The 22,471-nt window shown below is 40.9% G+C and overlaps 1 protein-coding gene across 1 annotated transcript in view; it reads left to right on the forward strand.

Moving 5' to 3' along the window:
• Positions 1 to 372: 372 nt before the first annotated feature.
• Positions 373 to 22,471, forward strand: part of SPON1 (spondin 1) — a 195,429-nt gene continuing 173,330 nt past the window's right edge. The window contains exons 1-2 of the mRNA XM_061462830.1: positions 373 to 634; positions 7,917 to 8,023. Coding sequence (XP_061318814.1) covers positions 412 to 634; positions 7,917 to 8,023 — 330 coding nt within the window. The 5' untranslated portion in view covers positions 373 to 411. The remainder of the gene's footprint in view (positions 635 to 7,916; positions 8,024 to 22,471) is intronic.

Here is a 22,471-nt window from a genome sequence, read left to right on the forward strand (position 1 = left end):
TGGCAGCCTTTCTGCCGCTGGATGTCTGGGAGACAACAGCGTCCCCCCCTGCTCCGCTCCTCCGCCGAACACAGTGAATTCAGCTAGGCTAAATAAACACTGCCGAGCCGCTAATCACACGCTCTGAAACAAACCAGCACTTCACTTCGGGCTCTGGGCAAGATCAGACGTACCTCCTCCTCCACTCCCTCTCCCCTCCCTCTCTGCCCCCTCCCTGCTTTTCCCCTCCCTCTCCCCTGCAGCCGCCCAGCCTGTCCCTCCGACCCGGCAGCTTCACGCTGGGGGCTGCTGCCGGCTGGGGCTGCCCGACCCCGTCCGGCCCGTGCTGCCCGCCGTGCCGGTCCTGGCCGCCCCCCTTGCGGGCGCCGCCGCCGCCGCCCCGCCGGTCAAAAGTTGTGCGAAGCGCCGAGGATGGGAGCGCATCTTCAGCCTCTCGCCCTGCGGCTTCTGGCGTTGACTTTCCCCTTGGTGGCGAAGGGCTTTTCTGACGAAACCTTGGAGAAAGCCGCGAAATCCGAGGGATATTGCAGTCGTATCCTGCGAGCCCAAGGCACCAGGAGGGAAGGGTACAATGAATTTAGCCTCAGGGTGGAGGGCGACCCAGAATTTTACAAGCCTGGGAACAGTTACCGGGGTAAGTTGACCATCCTCTACATCCCCTGTGAACGACAGTGGTCAGGACAAGGGGCTCAAACTATAACGTGTCTCTGCCTGTCATCTGTGGATCCCTTTTAGCGTGCATGTGTGACTGCGTGGGTTAAAACAGGGTAATATATTCCCACGCATTACTTTATTGGGGATGCTTTCATGACAAGTGAGAAGGAGTTGGATTTCACGGTATCACTTTACTCCCAGCCATTAACTCAGTATTGGGAGGAATTTCCTTTCTTTTATGAATTCTCTGTACCGGCTCAGCGCTAGCACAAGATCACAAATTGATGTAATACAAACCACACTCTTCCCCCGTTTACCTACTTCTCTAAGATTTCTTCCTATCCCTTTAAATGTAACACAGTGAATAGGGGAAGCTTTAAGATTCAGCAGGAAGGAAACTCGGAGCTAGTTGTTCTTGCCCTGAAATAGGAATGTTAATATAATGAGTTAGCATATGGGCAAACAGTGATGCAGCACGCTGCCAACTGCCCACATTTTCCACTTATGTTTATCCCACCCCCGTCCATTTTTTTTTTTTTTTTTCTTTTTTTTCCGGGGAAATGAACAGATGGTTCAAACAGGAAAGAGGCAGGGATGGTGCTAATGACCACTGCAAATAAGAGATGAAGGCATCGGCTCTTTGCTGAGCAGTTCACATGCAATCCTCGAAATTACCTTCCGGAGTACATTTCAGTGTGTTTTTCTAGTTAATAGGCAAAGGCAGTTTTTGGTCACTTGTCCTGCCTCACCATATAATACCTTTAGAAACAAACCTTGGAGCACGTTGTTAACTTCGTCTTTTAAAAGCACTTTGAAAACAATGTGGATGTTTTTAGGTACCAGAGCTGATGTACTTGTTGGGCAATATCTACTTTTTGGAAAGCAAATTTTGAGACTTTCTTCTAAGTATTTCTCCTTACCTTCCTTAGATTCAGTGTAAAGAGCAATGTTTTCCCATTGCATGAACATAGGAACCTTAGCATAGACAGGGAGGAAAAAGTGTGCACACAGCATAGGCACCATGTTCTCTTAAAGGCTGAAAAATACATCTGCAGCAGTGATTAACTGTTTTGAGGATCATCTTGTAACTTTTCATTACTTTAATTTTTATTTTTTATTTCGCACCCCTCCTTAGGAATTGTTTAATTTTAATGTGGTGTGAGGAAATGCCCATTTCCCACAAATTGGTTGACTATTGCAGGTGTTAGGATTAGTACCTTGGGTCTGAAAGATTTCATCTCGCATGCCTGCTTGATACATCTAAGAAGGGTAAAGATAAGTGCTGTTTTCTTTGATAGTGACAATTGTGAATGTTCTTAAAAAGTTTTGGAGTTTATTTCCGTAGAAGTGTTGTTGAATATTTTCAGTCATCTACAGAAGAGGTTTCTATTGTGTGGAGCCATAGGGGGAAGGAAACCCCCGATGAATTAGCGCAACTCATTTTGTAGAGATACTAGGTCTTGGCATTAGGAACTCAATTAATAAGATCATATTAGTATATTGTAGCTTCTTGGCAGTGAGAAAATTACAGATAATAGTAAAAAGTAAAAATGTAGACCAAATATGTGCCCAAGATTTTGGTACTTAGTATTGAAGTACTTAGAGGGCACATAAGATTATCTAGACAGACCTTTAGCAACACTTCCTAAATGGCGCGAAGAAGTAAATGTTACCATAGCATACATGTTATCTATGGCAACAGTTAAACTGCACAGCATTAGAGGAAGTTTCAGAGCTCATTCCCAAAGGAGTTTGTACAGTGCAACTGCAACTCTATTACTGTCTCATACAAAAGCTAGAAAATCCAACTAATGATAAAAAAAAAAAAAGGTGGGAGGTTTGTGGGGTTTTTATCTGTAAATTACTAGATGCACAACACTGAGGAAGTTTTGCACAACCATTGTTGTGCTGGAGCCAAATGTGCCTGTTTCTATGGCCCCTGCTTGATTTAATGCAATCTGGATCCTTGGCACATTCCCTAGCAGGCTCCTGGAATAAACTAGTGTGTATGCCAGGTGGAGAACAGAGGATTTAATTGCACGTAGAAATGCTGTGCTCCACCAAGTTGATGTTATAGAGGCATCCATTTATGTTCGTAACTCTGTTGATCATTGGCTGCTGAGACGCTCCTGTGAGACCCTCAAGCTACAGTGACTGGAGGGAACACCGCAGCACTCTTGCCATGGGAGAGTCAGATAATCACAGTTCACAACTGCCATTTGTCTTTGGGGAAGTTTCTATGGCTTTCCTGTAGCTACTTGCCTTAAATCACGCAGGATCTATTTGCCCTAAAGGGAAATCTCTGGTGGATCTGTGTGTGTGAAAGCCTTGGTTTTCCACTTCTCTGGAACTGTGGCAGAAGAAATGGCCCTGACCCCTGAATAACCTATTTGAATGAGTATGTGCCTCCTCTGGTCTGCACACACTGGCGGCAGTAAAAAACACGTTTTCCTGTCTCAGACACTTCAAAACGAGGTACCTGCAGAGCTGAGGAGATATCTTCCTTTTCTCCCTTATGTCTAACAAAGCGACACTGGCTATGGGCTTTGTGGTGTCTCACAGGGTTGGTGACATGACTGATTTATAACATCTTATTTGGGACTTCAGATGCTGTAGTCTGCAAGGGACCTTCATCTGCCTGGTCTTTCAGGCTGCAGTATGTTGCATCTCCCCTGGCAGCCAAATGCATGTGGTGGGCAAATCCTCCTGTAGTACCACATTTGTGGGCATACCATCCTGGGATGGAGATTCTCTCCTACCTGCTGGTTAACTTACACCCTGATGTAGCTGCTCTTTCTTCACTGAAGGTCAAAGTTCCTGTTGCATTCAAAGGACACAAGTGAGCCTTAAGTTTAGATGGTGTCATGGGGTAATGATCTTTGAAAGTACTCAGTCATAGTTTTATTGTTCTGTAGAGTTAGATTAATGATTGCGTGAGTTTTCCATGAAAAATGGGATAAATTTGATCCTATTAAAAATACAAATGAAATTGCTTCTAAAAAAAGGCAGCAGTGTGTCCATTTCATGTGCTAACATGCAGTGGACATGGTTTCTGCCATGCAATTAACATATTATTCTGATGAAGAAAACAAAGATTTGACTAGTGTAGTCCTTAGATATACCATCTATATGGATGCTGTTTATCTTTTTTTAATGGAATTTCCACTTGCAGGTTTGTTCACCTCAGTTTCCAAGGAAAAGCTCATTTAATCTTGCATAATGCATTGCACTGGTTTGCAGACTTCTAAGGAATGTTGAACCTTTTTCTTTCCATCTCTCTTCCCCCCCCAAGATGCAAACCCTCTTTTCTATACTTTGCATATAAACAGTCATCCAGTAAAAATTTTAGCGATTCTTAAGTTTCACAGATTATGGTTAAAAGCAGATATTAAAAGTGTATTTGTTGGTACTTGTATGATATACAGTGCAGGATGTGCTGTTGTGTAGGTTGTAGAAAGTCAAATTTCATGCCTGAAACCAAAGGAAAAATTGCTTTGATCACCCCACCTTTAGCTGGGGAGACTGGGGAAGGAGGAGTGTGTTGAAGGTGTCTGCCAAAATGCAATTTGTAATCAGAGATTTGCTGGAGGGGGTGGAAACAGACAAAAGTAATTGTTAATATGTAATCTTTCCCTTAAAGCATAATCTTTAACTTTGAAACTTGCACTGAGATGTAACTGAACTTTACAGGAAGTTCATATTATTCAGTGGATATTAATGTGAGTACAGTGTGAGCAGTGCCCAGCTGGTTTGTTAAAGGGCAGAGTTTAGCTCAGGAAGAACTCTCAACTCCTAGGGAGGAGGAGCTGCTCTCTCTTGTGGAAACCAGATGTAGCCTGACAGCTTCCCACTGCTGACTGTGCAATGTGAGCCTCCTCCTGGGCTGAAAAAATCAGTTCAGAGCCAGTGCCTACAGAACCACCACCATAACAAGGCTGTGTATTTAGGAGCGCCTCAAATATAAGCCTTGCACTGCAGTGGTGTCTGAGCACACTGGGTAGTTCAGAAAACTGACAGAAATCTTTTCAGCTTGAGTGTTCGTTAACATGTGCTCTGGTCTAGTCCAGGGGCCACCAAAGCACGTGTTCGTGTTGGTACCCTTGAGTTGAGGTTGCACAGACACTAAAATCCTCAACAAGTCACACCAACATCTCACTTGGGTCCACTTTGCTCCTGCAGTCCATCACCCTCTGGCCCCTTGCCAGTCTCTGGGTGTCCTGTTCCTCGGCAGCAGTGGCTACTTAGGGGCTGGACCTGGGTCAAGTCTCCAACGGTTTGTTCTCCCTTTAGGCTGGATGTGTTCCTTGGTCGGGCTGACAGCAGAGCCGCCTGGTTGCGGGTGCTGGAGGAGCAGTGCACCACAGGGAAGGGCAGGATCATTTGTGGTGGGGAAAGCAGGGATTTATTGTGGGTTTAAATGACTGTGCAACCACAGCATGAGTACTGCTAACCTTAGGCATGCAAAAACTGTAAGTCAGGCTTTGGAATGACCTTCCTGTCTTCTTTTTTCCTTTTTCTTTCCTGATGTTTTTGTAGCATTTCAGATGTCCTCTAGTTTATAGGTAGGCATTTGTTTAGAAATTTGAAAGCTGGCTGGTTTGATCTGTAAATTTGTGAGGAAAATGATGAAAACTGTTGAGTCAATTCACAGCTGGATTCTCTGTTTGCATAATTAAGTGTTTCTGGTGTAACCTTTTACTCATAGTGATTCAGAGTTTTGAATTATATGTAATACATGGAAAAACTTGTTTAATGTAAATACCTTTATGACAATTAGTTTCTAAGAATTGGTGTTCAAGCAAATGTGATGCATTTGTGCTTGTTGAGTTGAGCAGTATGCTGTTGTCAGTTACTGTAACTGAGGGGCTGGCTGTGGATTTGCATTCAGATAAGAGCTGCGAAAGTGTGTGAAATTGGACAAATAATACTAATTATTGAGCAGATAATGGATTAATTAATTGGAGCAATACTTAGAAATGTAATAAGAAATCTTAATGCTATTTTGCTACTGCTTAGTTCCTGTATATAAAATGTGAAAGTTTTTCTCCCCCCAATTATGAATTTTAACCTTATTATAAGGTTCCATGGGATGGAAAGTGTGCTGAAAATTCTGAGAGCTGGGGGACTTGCTGTTATGCTGATTGCTGCTCTAGGTTTGTAAAGGTGCTTGCAGGCATACAGGTCTAAACAGGTCACTTCGATTTAAATTTTTAACCTTTTGTCTCTGTCCAAAAACCCCCTTTTCCACATACAGTCAGGAAGTTATGTATGTTTTTTAGACCCAAATACAGCTGCATAATGCTATAAATCTTCAAATCTGATTTTATATTTTTCGACAACTGAATTTCTGGACCAAACAGCTCTCCATATATTGCAAATAACTCTGGGAATATTTTGAAATCCATCTCTTTTAAGAACAATCTGTAATTTTAGTAAGGTGATTCGACCTCTCATGGCCTATTTGTGTGAGGAGGAGTCTTCTGTGAACACTCTCTTATGAAGCAGCACTGGTAGTTGTATGAAAGCTCTGGGTGGTCTTTAGTTTTTATTGTGCCAGTCAGGGTTTGAGAGTGCGACAACAGTGCACTACAAGCAGCGCTGCCTGCATTGTGCTTAAAGTAAAAGCTACTTAAAAGCATCAGTAGTCTGGTTTTCTGTCTGTCTTAGTTCAAAAAGTCCTTTTCCCTAATATTTACCTCTGTTTCAGAAAAGGATTCCTAAAAGGTGTTGAAAAAGGTTCAGTAATTTTAAAACTCCCCCAAAAGTCCTGCCTCAAAGTTCTGCCTTTTTCCGTCTTTCTGATAGTGTTACGAAGGGTTGCAGCTGGTGTCACTTGACTGTTGCTGGTGGTGCCTAGGTACTGATGATGGCAAACCGGAAAACCATACAAATGTATCTTGCTCTAGCAGAAAAGGAGGGATGTGATCCTAGTCCTGAGTGTTGCAAAATCAGATTAGTCAGCATTATGTTACTTGTTCTCTGCCGGTGGCTCTAGTGACACCCTCCTGGACGGGACTGGTATGTAAAGAAAGGGGGATTGCTGATGTGTAGCATGCTTTGGGCAACCGGAGCTGCCAGTGCAATCTTTAGAGGTCAGCTTCAGCTATGAGTTGTACTCTGCATCCTCCTCTGCCCTGAGGTTCAGGGAGAGGAAAGACAGTTCTAGAGTGACCATCTCCACCAGCTGGAGTGCTGAGCTGGAGCAGACAATGTGGTCATCTTGCTTTGCAGCTAAAGAAACTTCCTGCTGAAGTGCTGAAATGTGCTGAAATACCTATATCCTTGTCTGGGCAGGACAAAAGCTGAAGCCAGATATTCAGGAGATGTTCCCTTGCATTAAAGAAACCCACAAACTGAAACTGAATAACCCACAAGGAAAAAAAAAAAAAAAAAAGAGATCCACCACAATAACCCTCTGTCCTGCCTTCAGCTTGGATAGAGTTAATTTTCTCCCTAGTAGCTGGTGCAGTGCTGAGTTTTAGCTTCAGTCTGAGAACAATGCTGATGATAACACATCAGTGTTTTAGTTGTTGCTCTGTAACACCCTGATCAAGGACTGCTCAGGCTCTCATGTTCTAGCAATGAGGAGGGGCACAAGAAGCCAGGAAGAAGCAGGGACAGGACACGTGACCCAAATTAGCTAAAGGGGTATTCCATACCACAGCACGTCATGCCTAGTATATAAACTGGGGGGAGTCACCTGGAAGGGCAGATCACTTGCTCGGGTTGGGCTGGGTATCGGTCAGTGGCTGGGTTTATTGTTTTTTTCCCTTTTAGTTTTATATTATTTTCCCTTGTTATTTCCCTTGTTAGTATTAGTATTAGTAGTAGTATTAGTATTAGTAGTATATATTGCACTTGAGTTATTAAGCTGTTCTCATATCAACCTGCAGGTTTTACATTCTTTTGATTCTCCATCCTGCCTGGGAAAAGCTAAGGTGAGGGTTTAAACCAACTGTGTTTAAACCATGACGCCCTTGTGTAGATGTGAGCAGATTAGCAATCTGCTTTGAGGGGAAAAATACCCAAGCAAATCCACAAACCCTGAGGTATTTCACATCATGCCAGTCTTCTCTGGTTTATGTGGAAACTTGGACTCAACGTTTTTATATTCTGGTTGGCTCTGCTCCATGTTGTTAGCGCTCTAGGTCCGGTGAATACCAACTTAAAACACATTAAAAGTTGAACTCTGAAAATATATGCAAGTGTTGACTTCCCAATTAATATTATATTTCATTATTTCTCTGTTCACTGTATCTTAGTGACACTTTCTGCTGCCACTCCTGCTTACTTTCGAGGATTCACGTTGATAGCCCTTAAAGAAGGAAAAGAAGGTGACAAAGAAGATGACCATGCAGGAAGTTTTCAGGTGAGAGAACTTTGCTGACCTGCACCTCTAGGAGTCTTCCTTACTGCATGCTTGGCTCAAAGGGTGATGTTACACACACAGCAGAATGCAGACAATGTTGTGTAAGCACAAATATTTGTGGAAGTTGACGTGAGAACAACATGGCATATTTTATATTCGATGCAGCCTCTTAAAGAGGTCAAGACTTTTGTGCCTTGACTTCAGACTGCCTTCTCACATTCTTAGTTAAAAATAAGCATTAATTGTTTGAACTAGAGGCTAGGACACCAGCATTTGTTATCCAAATAATATGAAAATTGCTTTGTTCACATTTTGCTTTTTGTGTTTCTTTGCCTAGATATTTTTGTCCATTCAGATGTAGATTATGACTCTGAGAAGTGCTTGCCACAGCTATAATTACTACTTTATCAGTCATAAATTAGATTCTGCTGTTTTATTGATGCTCTGTAGTATTTTACTTAACAAACACATTCAGCGGGATGAAATGTTGTTTATCCTTATTAAAATGATCAGAATCCAGAGTGATGATTCACGTAATAGTGTTTCCAGCTAATTCAAGATCACATTGCATGAAAGGAATTCTGGAAATTGAGAATACAGTTCATATTTCTGAAAGTAGGTAGAAATGATGTAGTTCTGTTGTTTGTTGATTCTAAGATGAAGCATTGTTTGCTATTTGACTTTCCAAACTTAGAAAAAATGTTGAATGATACTGACTATAACTTACAGGATGGGTAATAACATTGATAATAATAACAGTTTATAGAAAATTATGCTTACCTCAAAGAATAAGTTCTATATATTTAAGGGAAATACTCTAAAGTTCTAATATTGGTGATCTACAAGGGGACAGAAACCAACTTAATCCTAGCAGCTCTTCCTGAAGCATCTTGTGGTTTTTGTGTACAACAAATACAATATGCAAACTCTACATGTATTTGCCCTTAGTTTGCCTAGAGGCCTTTCTGCTTTTTATCAGAAAATCTAGAATAAGTGCGAACTTATTTGATATTGGAATAACTCCATCATCCTTGATATTAAACAATTTCCTAATAGCATTTGAGTGAAATATTTTTAGTTTTCTTAGGTTGTTTTTTTTTTTAGTTTTTTTTTTTTTTAAAGCATAAGCTAGCATTGAAACATCAGCTGCTGTTCAGGAGTGGAAATGGCATTGTTTTATCTGTTTTAAAAGAAACTTGTCACCATTCATTTCTGTATTTTAGTTGTTAATATCTCTCTAGCTGTGGGTTATGGGAAAGACTTGGCCTGACTTTTGCCTTTATGGCTAGGCATATTTCTAACTCAGTGCAGTGAGAACCTCACTAAGCTTTGCTGAAGTACAGAGGAATTGAAAGTGAGCAGAGTGGGATGCAAATGGAAAATCTGTATAGGTCAAAAAAAAAAAAAAAAGCCCAGTGGGTCTCAGTGGAAGGAAGATTGCTGAATTAGCTTTATTTTATGACTTGCAATCTGAAATCAGTATTCTTGTTGGTGGATGAGAGTTTCAAAGGCTCTCACTGTGCTCACCCCACATCAGCACAATTAACTGAAGTTCACTCAGGTAGTGTCTGCCAGTCTTGATGCAGATTTAAGATTCATACTGGAGTATCCAATGAATACTTACAATGATGAATACTGATGTCTCTTGTGTTGTGGCTAGGAACTAGAGAAGGAAAAATGTTTAGCTCAAGGGTTTGTGCTGCTTTTATTATAATGTGGAGGTCCTCATGGTGTCTGAGCAGCTGTGCAGTGGAATTAAAACCTGTGTGTGCAATAACTTTCACATTGCTCACTGTTACATTTTTCCTGTGCTCAGATGGAGAAAAGGTTATTCAATGAATTACTCAGTGGAACAGAACTCAGTGAAAATTCCTTAATAGTGGCAAGAAACTAAATGCTACTGCTGGACTACTGGCATAAACCTCCGCCTCCATGAGGAGACACATAAACTCTTCAAATGATAGTCAAGGCAAAGCATGTGAATGCACTGCATGAAGCGGAGTGCTTTATTCATGTTAACAAGACTTTGCAGTATAGCCAGGATAGAAAGAAATGAAAGTTGACCACAAAAAGCATGTCTTCCCCCATGCTTTACAGATTGTAATCCACCTTATTTTCAAGCCTGTGAGCATCACTTTCAGGTCATGAAGCGTGTGTTGTAATGCTTTTGGTGGGGAAAACCTGAATCCATGCTCTGCACTCAGGTCAAGATTCTGTTGGGGCTGTGGCTTCTGTTTTACACAGCTATAGAGTTTTAAACTGATCAACAAATGTAGTGCCTCAAAGCACTGGAAAGGGGCACATGCTAGAGCAACAAGGTGTTAAGGGCTGACATCTCAGTGACTGGTGTGGACATTGTACACTCGGGCTGGAAGAACACTTTTTAGCAGTTGTGGTCATGCTGCAGCAGTTCGAGTGCTGCAGCCCACTGCAAAGGGTGACTTGCAGTAAGCAGCTGCCATGACTTGCCTCTGCAGGGGCTTTGCTCTGCTTTTTACAACCTTCTTATGGTTCATTTACTTCTGTCTGACACTGCGAGTCAGCAGGAACGGTCAATCTTCATTAATCATTAAGCTGCAGGGTCTTGGTCCTATAAATAGCACAGCTGTTAAAAAAGTTCTTGGACAGACAGGTATTTTTGGGTTTTGTATTCTGGTGGGAGTTTTTTGTTTGTTGTTTTTTGGTGGTTGTTTTTATTTTTTTGTTTTTCTTTTTTTTTTTTGCTACTTATGGTTACCTTTATACTTGCCATGGAGCAGAGACCCTTAGGGAAGTGTAGTTTGGATTCTGCCATCCTAAATCTGTTTTCCTCTGAGAAAGTTGAGGCTTTTAAATCTGATTTTACTACTGTTTATTTAATGCTTTGACACTTGTTTTTCTTTGTCCTTTTATCACACCCAGTGCACAATTTGTCTCTAAAACAATCGACTGATATTGTCTCCCACAATTGTGTAAACGTATGTTAAATAGCTAAATTAAATATGGTTGGGGAGTTAAAGATGCCAAATTCAGTCATAGAAGTCTGGGGATATTATAACACGGCTCTTACACCAATAGTAATTGTAGAACTCAGGGGCACAGTGCACACTTTGAAAGCTTTGGTTATCATGTCCTGTTGGCTTCTTTACATAAGCCGTTCCCAACTGTTGTCATGCAGATTGCTGATCTGTCTCTTTCTTGATGTTTAGCAACAGTCTGGAAATTGTTTGAAGGCAGATTATACTCTAAGGCAACAATCAAGCACTGATTGTCTATAGGATAGTACCTAAACTGGCCTTCTTAATCATCATATGTATGCAGTGTAATAGATTGAGTCTGGTAAATAACATAGAATACTAGCAATGTAGTTCTGACCCTCATCTCGTCTATCTCCCTTGTTTTATGAGAAAGAATAAATATCCCAAGAGAACTCTTGGTGGATGTTTTCTGAATCTGTTCTGAAGAGGTGTTCAACGCCACCAAAAACTTCATCTCTTGATGTGGCCTGTTCAAGCTTTAAATAATGTCTAAACTGGAACTTCATTAATAGTGTTTATATTGCTCTCATAATATTTTCTTCCTAAATTAAGAATTTGCTTGGTATTTTGAGACAGTTATTACGAAGTTTCCCCTGTTCTCTCTCCAACTTCACATACACTCTGCCTCTTTCTTGTTAAAATTTCCATATTTTCATTGTAGGGCATCTTTTTTTTTAATTTTGTCATTTCTGCAGCTGAGAGTTCAGTCTTATTTATAACCCCCTGAAAATAGTCAGTCTGGACCCTCAGCATAGAATAATGTAGGATTCAGATAAAATAATCCTTGGGAGCATCATAATTTCTTCACTTGTCTCCATGCAGAATCCCCTAAAGGTACTAAATGTGCCTCTATTGCAGGAGCATCACAGCATTGGTCAGGAGGTCCATGATAAAAGTCCTAAATCCTTTCCTGGATGTGTTGCTGCCTATGTTGTGATACCTCGTTTTCTGTCTGCATTTTGTTCTAAGTGCAGAGCTTTGCTGAATTTATAAAAAGTTCTAAACTACAATCTTATCCTCCAAAGTGCTCACCATTCATCCAAAAATTGGTGCTATTTGTGGACTTTATAAGTACATGTTTGAAAATTAATGTGAAATATTGTGTGCAAATGTGACCTGCTTTTCTCATGTACAGTGATAAACTGAGTCATAAAGACTCAAAATTAGAACCTTATCTGTATTGCTTTGCATGATCATTTGTTACATACTTACGTCCACTATTTTTGTGGGAGTTCGGTGTTAAATGCATTTATTGTATTAGTATTTCTGGAGATGTCCTTTTGACTTATTTTTCTTTAGATTGAATTAAGCAATTCTTAGTTTAGGTTACCGAATTTAACGATCCACCAGTGCAAAACCACCACAAGAGCATAAGCAGGCACTGCAGTAGCACGAATGAAGGTTTCATTAAAAGTATGGCATTTGTGAAAAACGGGAATGTGTTCTGAAGAAGAAAACATTTCAGGAAAGCTAGAGTAGTAGTGAGCTAAGTGAGGAAAGTGGTCTTTTATTCTAAGTTCTCCTCGGGGCTTACCCTGAAACAATAGCCCAACCTTTGTTTCGTTGCCTTTGCTGTTGAAGACGTGCTGACTGGTGACCAGGTCTTTTGAATTGTTTAGCTGACTGATGTGCTTACTAAAGCTTTTAGATTAAAAGATGTTTTTACAAGCTCTTAGAAAAGTAGCTCCTCAGTTGCAGTGTTCCAGCATTTTACAGGAATTTGACAGCTTTTTAAGTAATCAATATCACTGCAGTTTGAAAGAAGCAGTCTTAAAAGGCTTTTAGCCATGTCTCACGATTTATTTATACTTATATTTATAGGCAAAGCCTGTTTATAGTTTTCTTAAAATTAATGACTGCAATTATTAAGCTTTTTATATTAAAATTAAGCTATACTTACGTAATCTTGATGTTGCACAGAACTTGTATTTTGTTGTGGTTTTTTTTTTTATTTAACCTTGTATCCCAATAAAAGCACATCGGGCTATTTAGTAAACTGCTTACTCTGAGATGTATGCAAGGATATAGTTTTGCTTAACAAGTGCTCAGAACTTTGCAGTACTTTGCTCGTCTGCATTCTCTACATTCCCTTTTCCAGCATTTTATCACTGAAACTGAGTCTGTCCTCTTAGTGCTTGTAAGCACATGAAAGTAATGCGTTTTTACTCTGATGTGAAACGTTCAATCACTAATGGTTTGCAAATCGGGGGGTGGGAATGAATTTCCAGTTCATAGTGAAATCTCATACTTTAGGTTTCTTAGTAAAGCTTCCTCACAGTACTGAATGACAACAATGTTTCTATCCAATTACATTTTCAAATTTTAAACTCTTCAGGGTTTTCATGGAGGAGGGCTGAGACACTGCGGGTAGAAACACAGTCCTCAAGTGACGGATGATGGGAGGGAGAAAGGACTCAACCTATTTACTTGTGTCCTTAAGCCTAGTAATTATATGGCCATAACATTATATACCTGCATTAAATTTTCAAACAGAATACACAGTAGTATGTGCTGGTTTCAAAGAGGCATGGATGCTGTGTGCCCCCCCCCGCCCCCCAAGGGGGGTGAATGCAGTTGCATCCAAGCACCTAAATGAAAATTGTCTTTCTGAAGTACCGATCAGTTCTACTACCAGCAGGGGATAAATCAATGTGAAATACCTGCACACAGTCATTAAATTAATGATCCAAAAGGATAACTACAGGAATACATTAAATATGAAAGAATTAAAATATGCCAGGTATATGATTTGGAGACTGAGACAGTAGAGGTGAATTCTGAGTCTGTAGAATTTAAGTCTCCAGGTTTTTTGCATTAGTGAGAGTGTTCATGAATTTTCTTTCTGTAAGAATCATTGCGTATATTATCCTAGACAGAAAAAAAGAAACAATTTCATAATAGTAAAACAAGCTCTAGTTCTCACCTTTTCTGCAGGGTGGAATTGATTGTTCTTGATGTAAACCTTCACATATTTTTCTACAAGTCTCTTGACTTCCACATGATGATACTCAGGGATTAAATGAGTTTAAAAGCAGATAAAAGGTATCTGCCACAGGCTGGTCTAGCATTGATTGGAAAATGTGAACACTTTGAATGAGATTAAATACCAAAATCTCTGGTACAGTGGAGAAAACAAAATCTGAACCACTTGTTGCCAAGGGTTTGGTTAAAAATTGCTTCAGGAGATAGCTGTGTTTTGCTTCATACAGCAGGAGATAATAATTTAGCAGACTGGTGAGTTCCAGGAACTTGTAGAAGGCCAACAGCTCTGTGATAGTCACTATTTGTTACTGATGAGGCTGTAGGAAAAGCTACCAAGATTTTGACCATGTATGGGGTTTTGCATTCTTCCTTTAAGCGTTTATTTGGATTGGTTTGAGTTTACCTGATGAATGAGGCAAAGACACTTTGTGCATTGTAACATTTCCCAGTGTTTATACTAAATGTTGGCTTCTTGCACCTTGGAAATTCCCTCAACTCACTGTATACATAGTTGCAATATCTTTTGGAATTAATTATTGAAAGCGTAACATCTCACAGCCAGAATCAGAAATCAGCAAATTTCTGAATACTGCCCTTTTATGTATTTTTACTACAGTGGGTCTTTGAAGTAAGATGCGTTTACAAAGAGGAAATAAATATTAAACTGTACTTGCTTGCAGTATAACTTCGCTACTAAATGAAAGTGGGTTTTGGTTACTCAGTCTTGGCTCTTGTCCCTGTTGACAACTTGCTTATCTCAGTTGTTTCACTGGAGAGAAGGGATGACATCCAGAGGGACCTTGACACACTTGAGAGGTGGGCCAACGTCAACCTCATGAAGTTCAAGCAAGCCAGGTACAAGGTCCTACACCTGGGTCAGGACAATCCCAGGCACTACAGGTTTGGCAGAGAAGAGATTCAGAGCAGCCCTGTGGAGAAGGACTTGGCGGTGTTGATCAATGGGAAACAACATGAGCCAGCTTTAGTGCGTGCTCACAGCTCAGAAAGCCAACTGTAGCCTGGGCTGCATCAAAAGCAGCTTAGCCGGCAAGTCAAAGGAGGTGATCCTGCCCCTCTACTCTGCTCTCGTGAGACTCCATTTGGAGTACTGTATGCAGTTCTGGTGTCCTCAACGTAAAAAGGACATGGAACTGTTGGAACAAGTCCAGAGGAGGGCCACGAGGATGATCAGGGAACTGGAGCACCTCCTTTATGAAGACAGGCTGAGGAAGTTGGGGCTGTTCAGCCTGGAGAAGAGAAGGCTGCTTGGAGACCTCATAGCAGCCTTCCAGTATCTGAAAGGGGCCTATAAGGATGCAGGGGAGGGACTCTTCTTTAGGGACTGTAGTGACAAGGGGTAGTTGGTTCAAGCTAAAAGAGGGGATGTTCAGGTTAGATATAAGGGTAGTGGAACAGGTTGCCCAAGGAAGTTGTGAATGCTTCATCACTGGCAGTATTCAAAGCCAGGCTGGACAGAGCCTTGGATGACATGGTCTAGTGTAAGGTGCCCCTGCCCATGGCATGGGGGGTTGAACTAGACGATCTTAAGGTCCTTTCCAACCCAAACCATTCTATGATCTCACCACTGTGAGTCTTAATGTAGTTTCTTGGTTGATAATGTAATACAGAAAAGCCAAGAGGCTTTTTGTGACAGCCCTCTGGGATTTATGTGGCCCAAACTTTTCCACCATGAGTGCAAAGAGGATGAGTGTCAACACATAACAAGCTGAAACAAGGCAGGGTAAGACCAGGTCTGAGGAAGAACTTTTCCTCTGTGAGGACAGTCAGGCAGCGGCAGAGGTTGCCCAGGGCAGACTATGAAGTTTCTCACTGCAAGTTTTGAAGACTTGTCTGGATACAAGTATTTGTATGCCTAGTAATGTATTTTGATCATTGAAGTTATGAACAAATGCAAACACACAAAATACTGCCCAGTCTCTACTACCTACTTTAGAGTGTGCACTGTAAGACATGTACAAACAGCCTTTTACATGGGCATTTGAATCAATCTGAAAAAGTTCATATCCTTTGATTTCATATTGAACAACTTGCCTATATATGTATCTTTAAGCTAAATAGTCATAATTTGAACACTCAAAGCAGAAGTCTCTTTCTCCCCAGCACCCCTTCATCAGGGCATACACATGCTGATGGAAGCCTGCCTCTTGAGATATGACAGCTAAAATTCCTGACTCCTTTTCAGATCCAAGGCTTATCAGAGTCAGGTTATCTGAAGTCCAACTTCTGCCCTGCCTTGCAGCCTACCAATACGTGCAGCCTACCCGCACAGTGCTGGGTTACTCCATGGTCAGATATAAGAATTGCTTAATTAAATTTCCTGTTAAAAGAGAGTATCTACTAGTTTATTCTGTTCCTTGGATTAACACTAAACTGTAAGGCTTTCTGGTTCTAAGAGGCTCATTAGAGAATTTTTTCCTAGAATTTGGCGCTGACACATCAGCTCCACTCTGTGAGAAGAGTAAAGAGTGGAAATGACTCGATAGGACAAGGGGTAATGGGTACAAACTGGAACACAAGAGGTTCCACTTAAACTTGAGAAGAAACTTTTTCTCAGTGAGGGTGACGGAACACTGGAACAGGCTGCCCAGGGAGGTTGTGGAGTCTCCTTCCCTGGAGACATTCAAAACCCGCCTGGACGCATTCCTGTGTAACATTATCTAGGTGTTCCTGCTCTGGCAGGGGGATTGGACTAGATGATCTTTCGAGGTCCCTTCCAATCTCTAACATACTGTGTGATACTGTGTGACTCTGGAAGCACTGTCCCTTTCTGCCATGGAGACTCCAGTCAGGTCTTCAGACACATCAGCATTGGCAGTTCCCTTCTTGCCCTTTTGGGACTTGGGATCATTTGACACCTTACAAGGTTCACTGTTCAGGTCTCAATTCCAGAGTTGAGGGCAGTTTTGCTCTTGCAGTTATTTAATTCAGAGCCAGTCTGGTTCCACGTGTGCAAATCCCACTAACTCTTTATCAGTCAGTAAAAGCTGTATGTTCTTCCTCTGGGCGCTGTTTGACAACTCAGTGACTCTAAAGGAATGTATTTCAAATATGCCTTTTCTACAGCCCAGGTATTCTACCCAACTTGTTGTTCCAGTCTCAGATAGTCTTTCTTCACATGGCGACTCACCTGGGCCATGTGAAATTTTAGAAAAGACACTTAACCCTCTGGCAACAGCCAGGTGCTTTACAGTTACCATTGTAGCTCTAGATGTACATAGGCTCCAAGTTGTTTGAAATGTCTGTACAGTGTCTCTTTCTTCATTCATCATGTTGCCATCAGGCTTTCCTCCTTAGAGTTCCCCTTTGGTCTCCTCATTATTTACCTACTTCATCTAAGGCACTCCTCAATTGCTCTAGGTTCTTTGTGTCTCTACTGAGAAAGATCGGCACTCTTATCTCATTAGCTCCTATTATCCTTCTTTAATGCTCCAAGAATTACCTCTGATGTAGTTATTAGCAATTCTGCAGCATCAGAAAACCTTCAGTGTGTCAGTTCCAATGAATTGTACCTTAGAGCAAGCATCTGTTCTTTGCACTTCCACTTCACATAAGGTTACGAAGCCCTTATCAGGTATTTCCTACTGATCTGGACTTCTTCAGCTATCGCTGCTTGCCACCTTCACTATGATAGCTATGGATCTGGACAACTGTGCTACCCTTATAATGACACAGGGCTTTAAAAGGAAGTGTTATCCTGGGGAACATGCTTATTCTGATGCTTCTCTCCAAAAGAGCACTGCCAGCCACCCGGCTGCAATGACTAGGCTACAGACACAGAAATATGTCTGTAACTGAAAGTCTTTTCTCATAATGTGCTTTCTTTTCACTTCAACTGATTGTGGGGGGTGGGGCGGGAGGAAGGAGGAAGGTGATGATAAAGGTTGAGGCTCAACTTGGCAGTTTCTCCAGGTTATGCAGACTTTTCTACTGCTGGAAAAAATCCTGCTGTCAGTCCTCTGGACTTGAGGGAAATATGCAGTAGAAACTCTCCCAATTAAATAAAGAAGATGACTTACTTATTATTGCCCCCGCCCTCCCGCCCCTTTGTGTTCAGAGAGTCTGGTGACTTGGAAACAGAATGACCCTTTTAAATTCAGGAATTTACCTGCCTGACTCAACAACGAATGATTGTGGTAGGAAAAATCCTTCCTCCATGTTTCATAGTCAAGTGAGGAAAGTCCTCACCACAAGTCATGGCTGAACTAATTGCTAGCAGACTAAATGAACTGCTTCCTATGGCAGTTGTCTTGAGAGCTGCTTTTTAAATTCTGAAGGGAATTTGCATTACCAAAGCGACAAATATTCATTATTCTAGACTGCATGTGTACCCTTCTCAGCCCCAGATACTGTCCACTCTGACAGTCTTCCTTAATAACTACTTCCTTTCTAATGATGGTAGGGACCTCTCAGTGTTTGCGGAAGGATACTGTTTTAACTCCCGTTGCTGTCCTGAACAATTGTAATTGATTATTCTCTTTGCTGTGATAGTTCTTTCTCATGACCTAATAACCCAGGATCGTTAGTCATCTGATCACAGTGTATTTATTCTACACCAGAGTGATACAAAACCTGTTCAGGGAAGTGGCTGTATCTTTTACTTCTGGTGCATTCAACATGCTTGCCTTTTACTGCTTTATCCTAATGTACCTTCATAGATGTTTTTAGTCATTTCATTTCATTTAGCCAGGAATGCAGATCCATAATGATGCCCTCAGAATCACATGCAAGGACTCATACAACTGAAAAATACACATTCTCATCCTAAACACATCAGATGTTTTGTTTCGATGCTAGTCTTACTCAAGAGACCTTGCAGACATGTTTCTGAGTAGGATGCTTGATTTTCTTTGGTCTATTTTGTCTGAAAACTGCAAGGTAAGGCTAAGATGTAGCTTTAAGAAGTCTTCTTTCCCTAACCTGGCTGAGACTAGAGTTCCAGACCCCAAAGCCATATAATGTTGCTTTTTCTGTCCCACCTACTCTTGCAGAACTCCAGGGACTTCTCTTGTCCAGCATGATGCTGGATTGCTTCAGTGTTAAAGTGACTGTTCACCACTGGTTTGTGAAGTCTGGGATTATAAGGATATTGCTAGATGAAAGTATTTATACAGAAGGATCTCTTCAGACATATGCACAAAGTTCAGTCTTCAGAATTTCTCCTGGTTTCAACCTGCATTCTTGATTATTTTCTAATTGCTTGCTATCTACCTCATCCTATGCTAGATATGGTCACCTGAATGTTATCTCCTAGTAACATAAAGCCCTGCCAGAGAGGTTTTTAGTGGTCATCTGCTACATAACTGTAATTTTACAAGGGCATCCTGAGGCACTATCCCAGTGTGCAGTCCCACCAGTGGAATTTTATTCACTCCTGTCTGTTCTCCTATGACCTTTCTGTTAAGCACTCACACTAATCCCAGCCTGCCCCTGCATCTCAGTCTGTGTGGATTTCCTGATGGTGGTCATCACTGCTGTAAGAGTAATGCTTTCATGAATGACTTCTCATCTGCTAAATTGTTCAGTCACTGAATTGCCCTGGTACCTGTGCAAGACTGTCAATCAGCAGAAAAAACCAGGGCATACGGCTTTCACTTTAAGCCAGAAAGGTTATCTCTGTCTCCTCTCCTTCCTGGACTTGCCCCTTTAGTTCTGAGATCTTCCTAAATATAAGAAGAGCTTTTATGTTCTGCATTGGCTGAGCCATGTCCTTTCCTCAGACTCTAATCCCTGTATGCTCTATCAGGGAGACGCCAAAGAACAGCCGTAAAGAGATACGGTCTCACAGGAGACCACTTCTGAGTCAGGTTATTTCTCAAGCCGTAGTATAGGTGTTTCTATACTAGATAGCAGATAGAAGATAGCTTCAGGACAGCCTCTGACTTAGAGGAGTGACTGGCAGGAGATTGACTTGCTAAGGAAGCACTACAGATGCAAGGATATATCTAGAAATAATGCACTATGTGCCAATATAGTTATACAGTTTTGTTTTCTGAAATGATTCTTAAGTCCCAAGTAATTTTGTTAGTGGAAGGACCTGTTGCTGGGAATCACCCCCGGGTGGAAATTTCCATAGCAGCAATCATTGAAAGGGGACAGAAAAGTTACTTGTGAGTATGTCACTCCTTGGAGGTGGCTTGCTTGTCTTTGTTTTTTTTTTTTTTAAAACAAACCCAAACCAAACAACAATTTAGCTCCATCTATCCTGCCTTCTGCTCTGTTTTGCCTCCCTTTTCAGTTGCTGTGAGAAAAAACTGAAAATCATGTGTTCCACTTGACTTTTTTCGTGGCTTTATAAAGGGTAGGATATGGATGCACCCTGCCCATACAGCAAAAGCAGAATTTTATGGCTTGCATGCTCTTGATTTCAGTTGATATAGGTAAGTGAGAACATAATGAATACCTATATAGGCAAGACATCTCAAGAAGCCATTATTACTGGCAACCTGTATATAAAAAAATAGTCAACCTCTATAAAAAAATAGTCAAATAACCTCCCAAGCAATATTTCCTGGAAAATATTTTATTTGCTATGCAGTTACTTTTGCTTATTAAAAGAGCATATTAAAATTAATTTTCATATGAAAGTAAACTAAGAATAGTAAGGAAATTCCTGACCCAGCTACACAAAAGCTAATGTTTGGCTCTTGAAAGTGCTTTTCAGAGCACTCAGTAATTAGAAAGGGAAATTGCCTGCTGGTATAGAGCTGCCATTTTGTACCCCATTCTCTGCATTGTCACTGTGGGTAGGGTTATTATGCAATCTCTGGCAAGCTCAGCCTACCAGACTGCTTACTAATTTGTAGGCTGGAGGTGTAAATTGAAAAGCCTTCATCCTGCTTCTGTTTACTTCATGTATTGAACTGGCCTCCAATTATTCTCATCTATGTGAATTGAGGCACTGTTGTTGCTCTTGCCTCTTTTTTTTCTTTTTAACTTGTGGGTGGGCAGAGCTCATTTGGACCTGCCTTTCTTTTCAAAAGAAACATGTAAAAGAACAAGTATGTAAGAAGTAGTTTCACTACTTGCTGTTTTATAACTTTAATGATTATATAACTTGATACAGTCAGTAGTGTAGCAGGGTTTCCTTAGGGCATTACCAGTGTTTGTTCATGATTTGTCAGGTATACATCACGGTTTTGTTCTCCTGGAACGAATTTCATTTTATCCCCCATCCCCCGCCCCTTAATTCTGATTTTAAAGCTGACTCTGCTTGCATAGGAGGCTTAATTGTACCTGATGTTGCTCAGTTTCGCCTGTTTGTCACAAACTGATTTTTGCTAACCTACTGCTTTTAAAGAGGAGGAAAACAGAGAAAAGGAGAGAGGGGACATAAAGTAGCAAACCAGTCTTTAAAATGAAGAAATGCTTTCTCCTGCAACGTCTCTTGGGCAATAGGTCAATTTCATAGGAAAATTGGCTACCTATACAGTTAATAGAAAAATATTTTGTGGGAGCTTCAGGGAGGTATTTGAAATGGTTGCCAAGGCAGCAGTTTGTATCTTATTGGTGGTCCTTTTGCTCTGGCCTCTCTGTACGTGATCGTGTGGGAATCACAGATGTAGGAATAAAACAAGAACCTGCAGTTAGTAAATTATCCTCCATGCTAATCCTACCTGTTAAGAAAATCTGCCCACACGCTGTGATAAATCCCAGTATTATTAAGATAATCATAGATGTTTTCTGTATGTTCTGTGTGCATAGGGCCAGTATGGCTTTTGGCTATGCGAAGTTTCCTGGCTTTGAGATTGTTTTAATAACCTAGTTTTAAAGGTTATACAAAGTACTTTACATAAATTAGAGCTGGGTTATGATATATTTAGACACTGGGATTATATAATAGCCTTAGCTTCAAATACATTGTGTTCCAGACAATATTTTGGATTTTTTTTCTTGGAGCTCGCGTGAGATTTCTGTAAAGGATGAAAAAGAGCTGTCAGCTACAGGCTCAGAGCTGTCTGTATATTGACCTGTTTTTTCCTCTTTGTTCAGCTGATGATCATCAGCTCATCTGATTGCATGAGCTGCAAAATATATTAAACCCACGTAATAATAAACAACCAGCTTTGTATGTGATGCGGATGTTACGCAACTGCAAGCTTCCACAGGAAGGACACAGTGTACATCACAGTATTCTGGGGTTTCTAAACACATTTACCTCTTGCTGCTGACTATGAAAGAGACTTGGAATTTCTTTTTGGGAATAACAAACCTGATACAATCTATGTGAAAGCTTATCTTGGAGTATAACCATTGCTGTTCATATTTTCACATCAATACGCATCATGTCCAATTAGAAGTTAGTTTATGCCTGAGCCAAATAAGTGAGAATTGCATAAATATGTGAAGGAACACTGCAAGATTAAAAATATGATAACCATAAAGGCAGGATAAAATGCTGAACTCCCTGCTGTTTTAAGATATTTGACTC

Source organism: Pezoporus flaviventris, unplaced genomic scaffold (assembly GCF_033815535.1).
Source record: "Pezoporus flaviventris isolate CSIRO_AGI_PZ_B2104156 unplaced genomic scaffold, CSIRO_AGI_Pfla_v1 ptg000036l, whole genome shotgun sequence".
Taxonomy (NCBI): domain Eukaryota; kingdom Metazoa; phylum Chordata; class Aves; order Psittaciformes; family Psittacidae; genus Pezoporus; species Pezoporus flaviventris.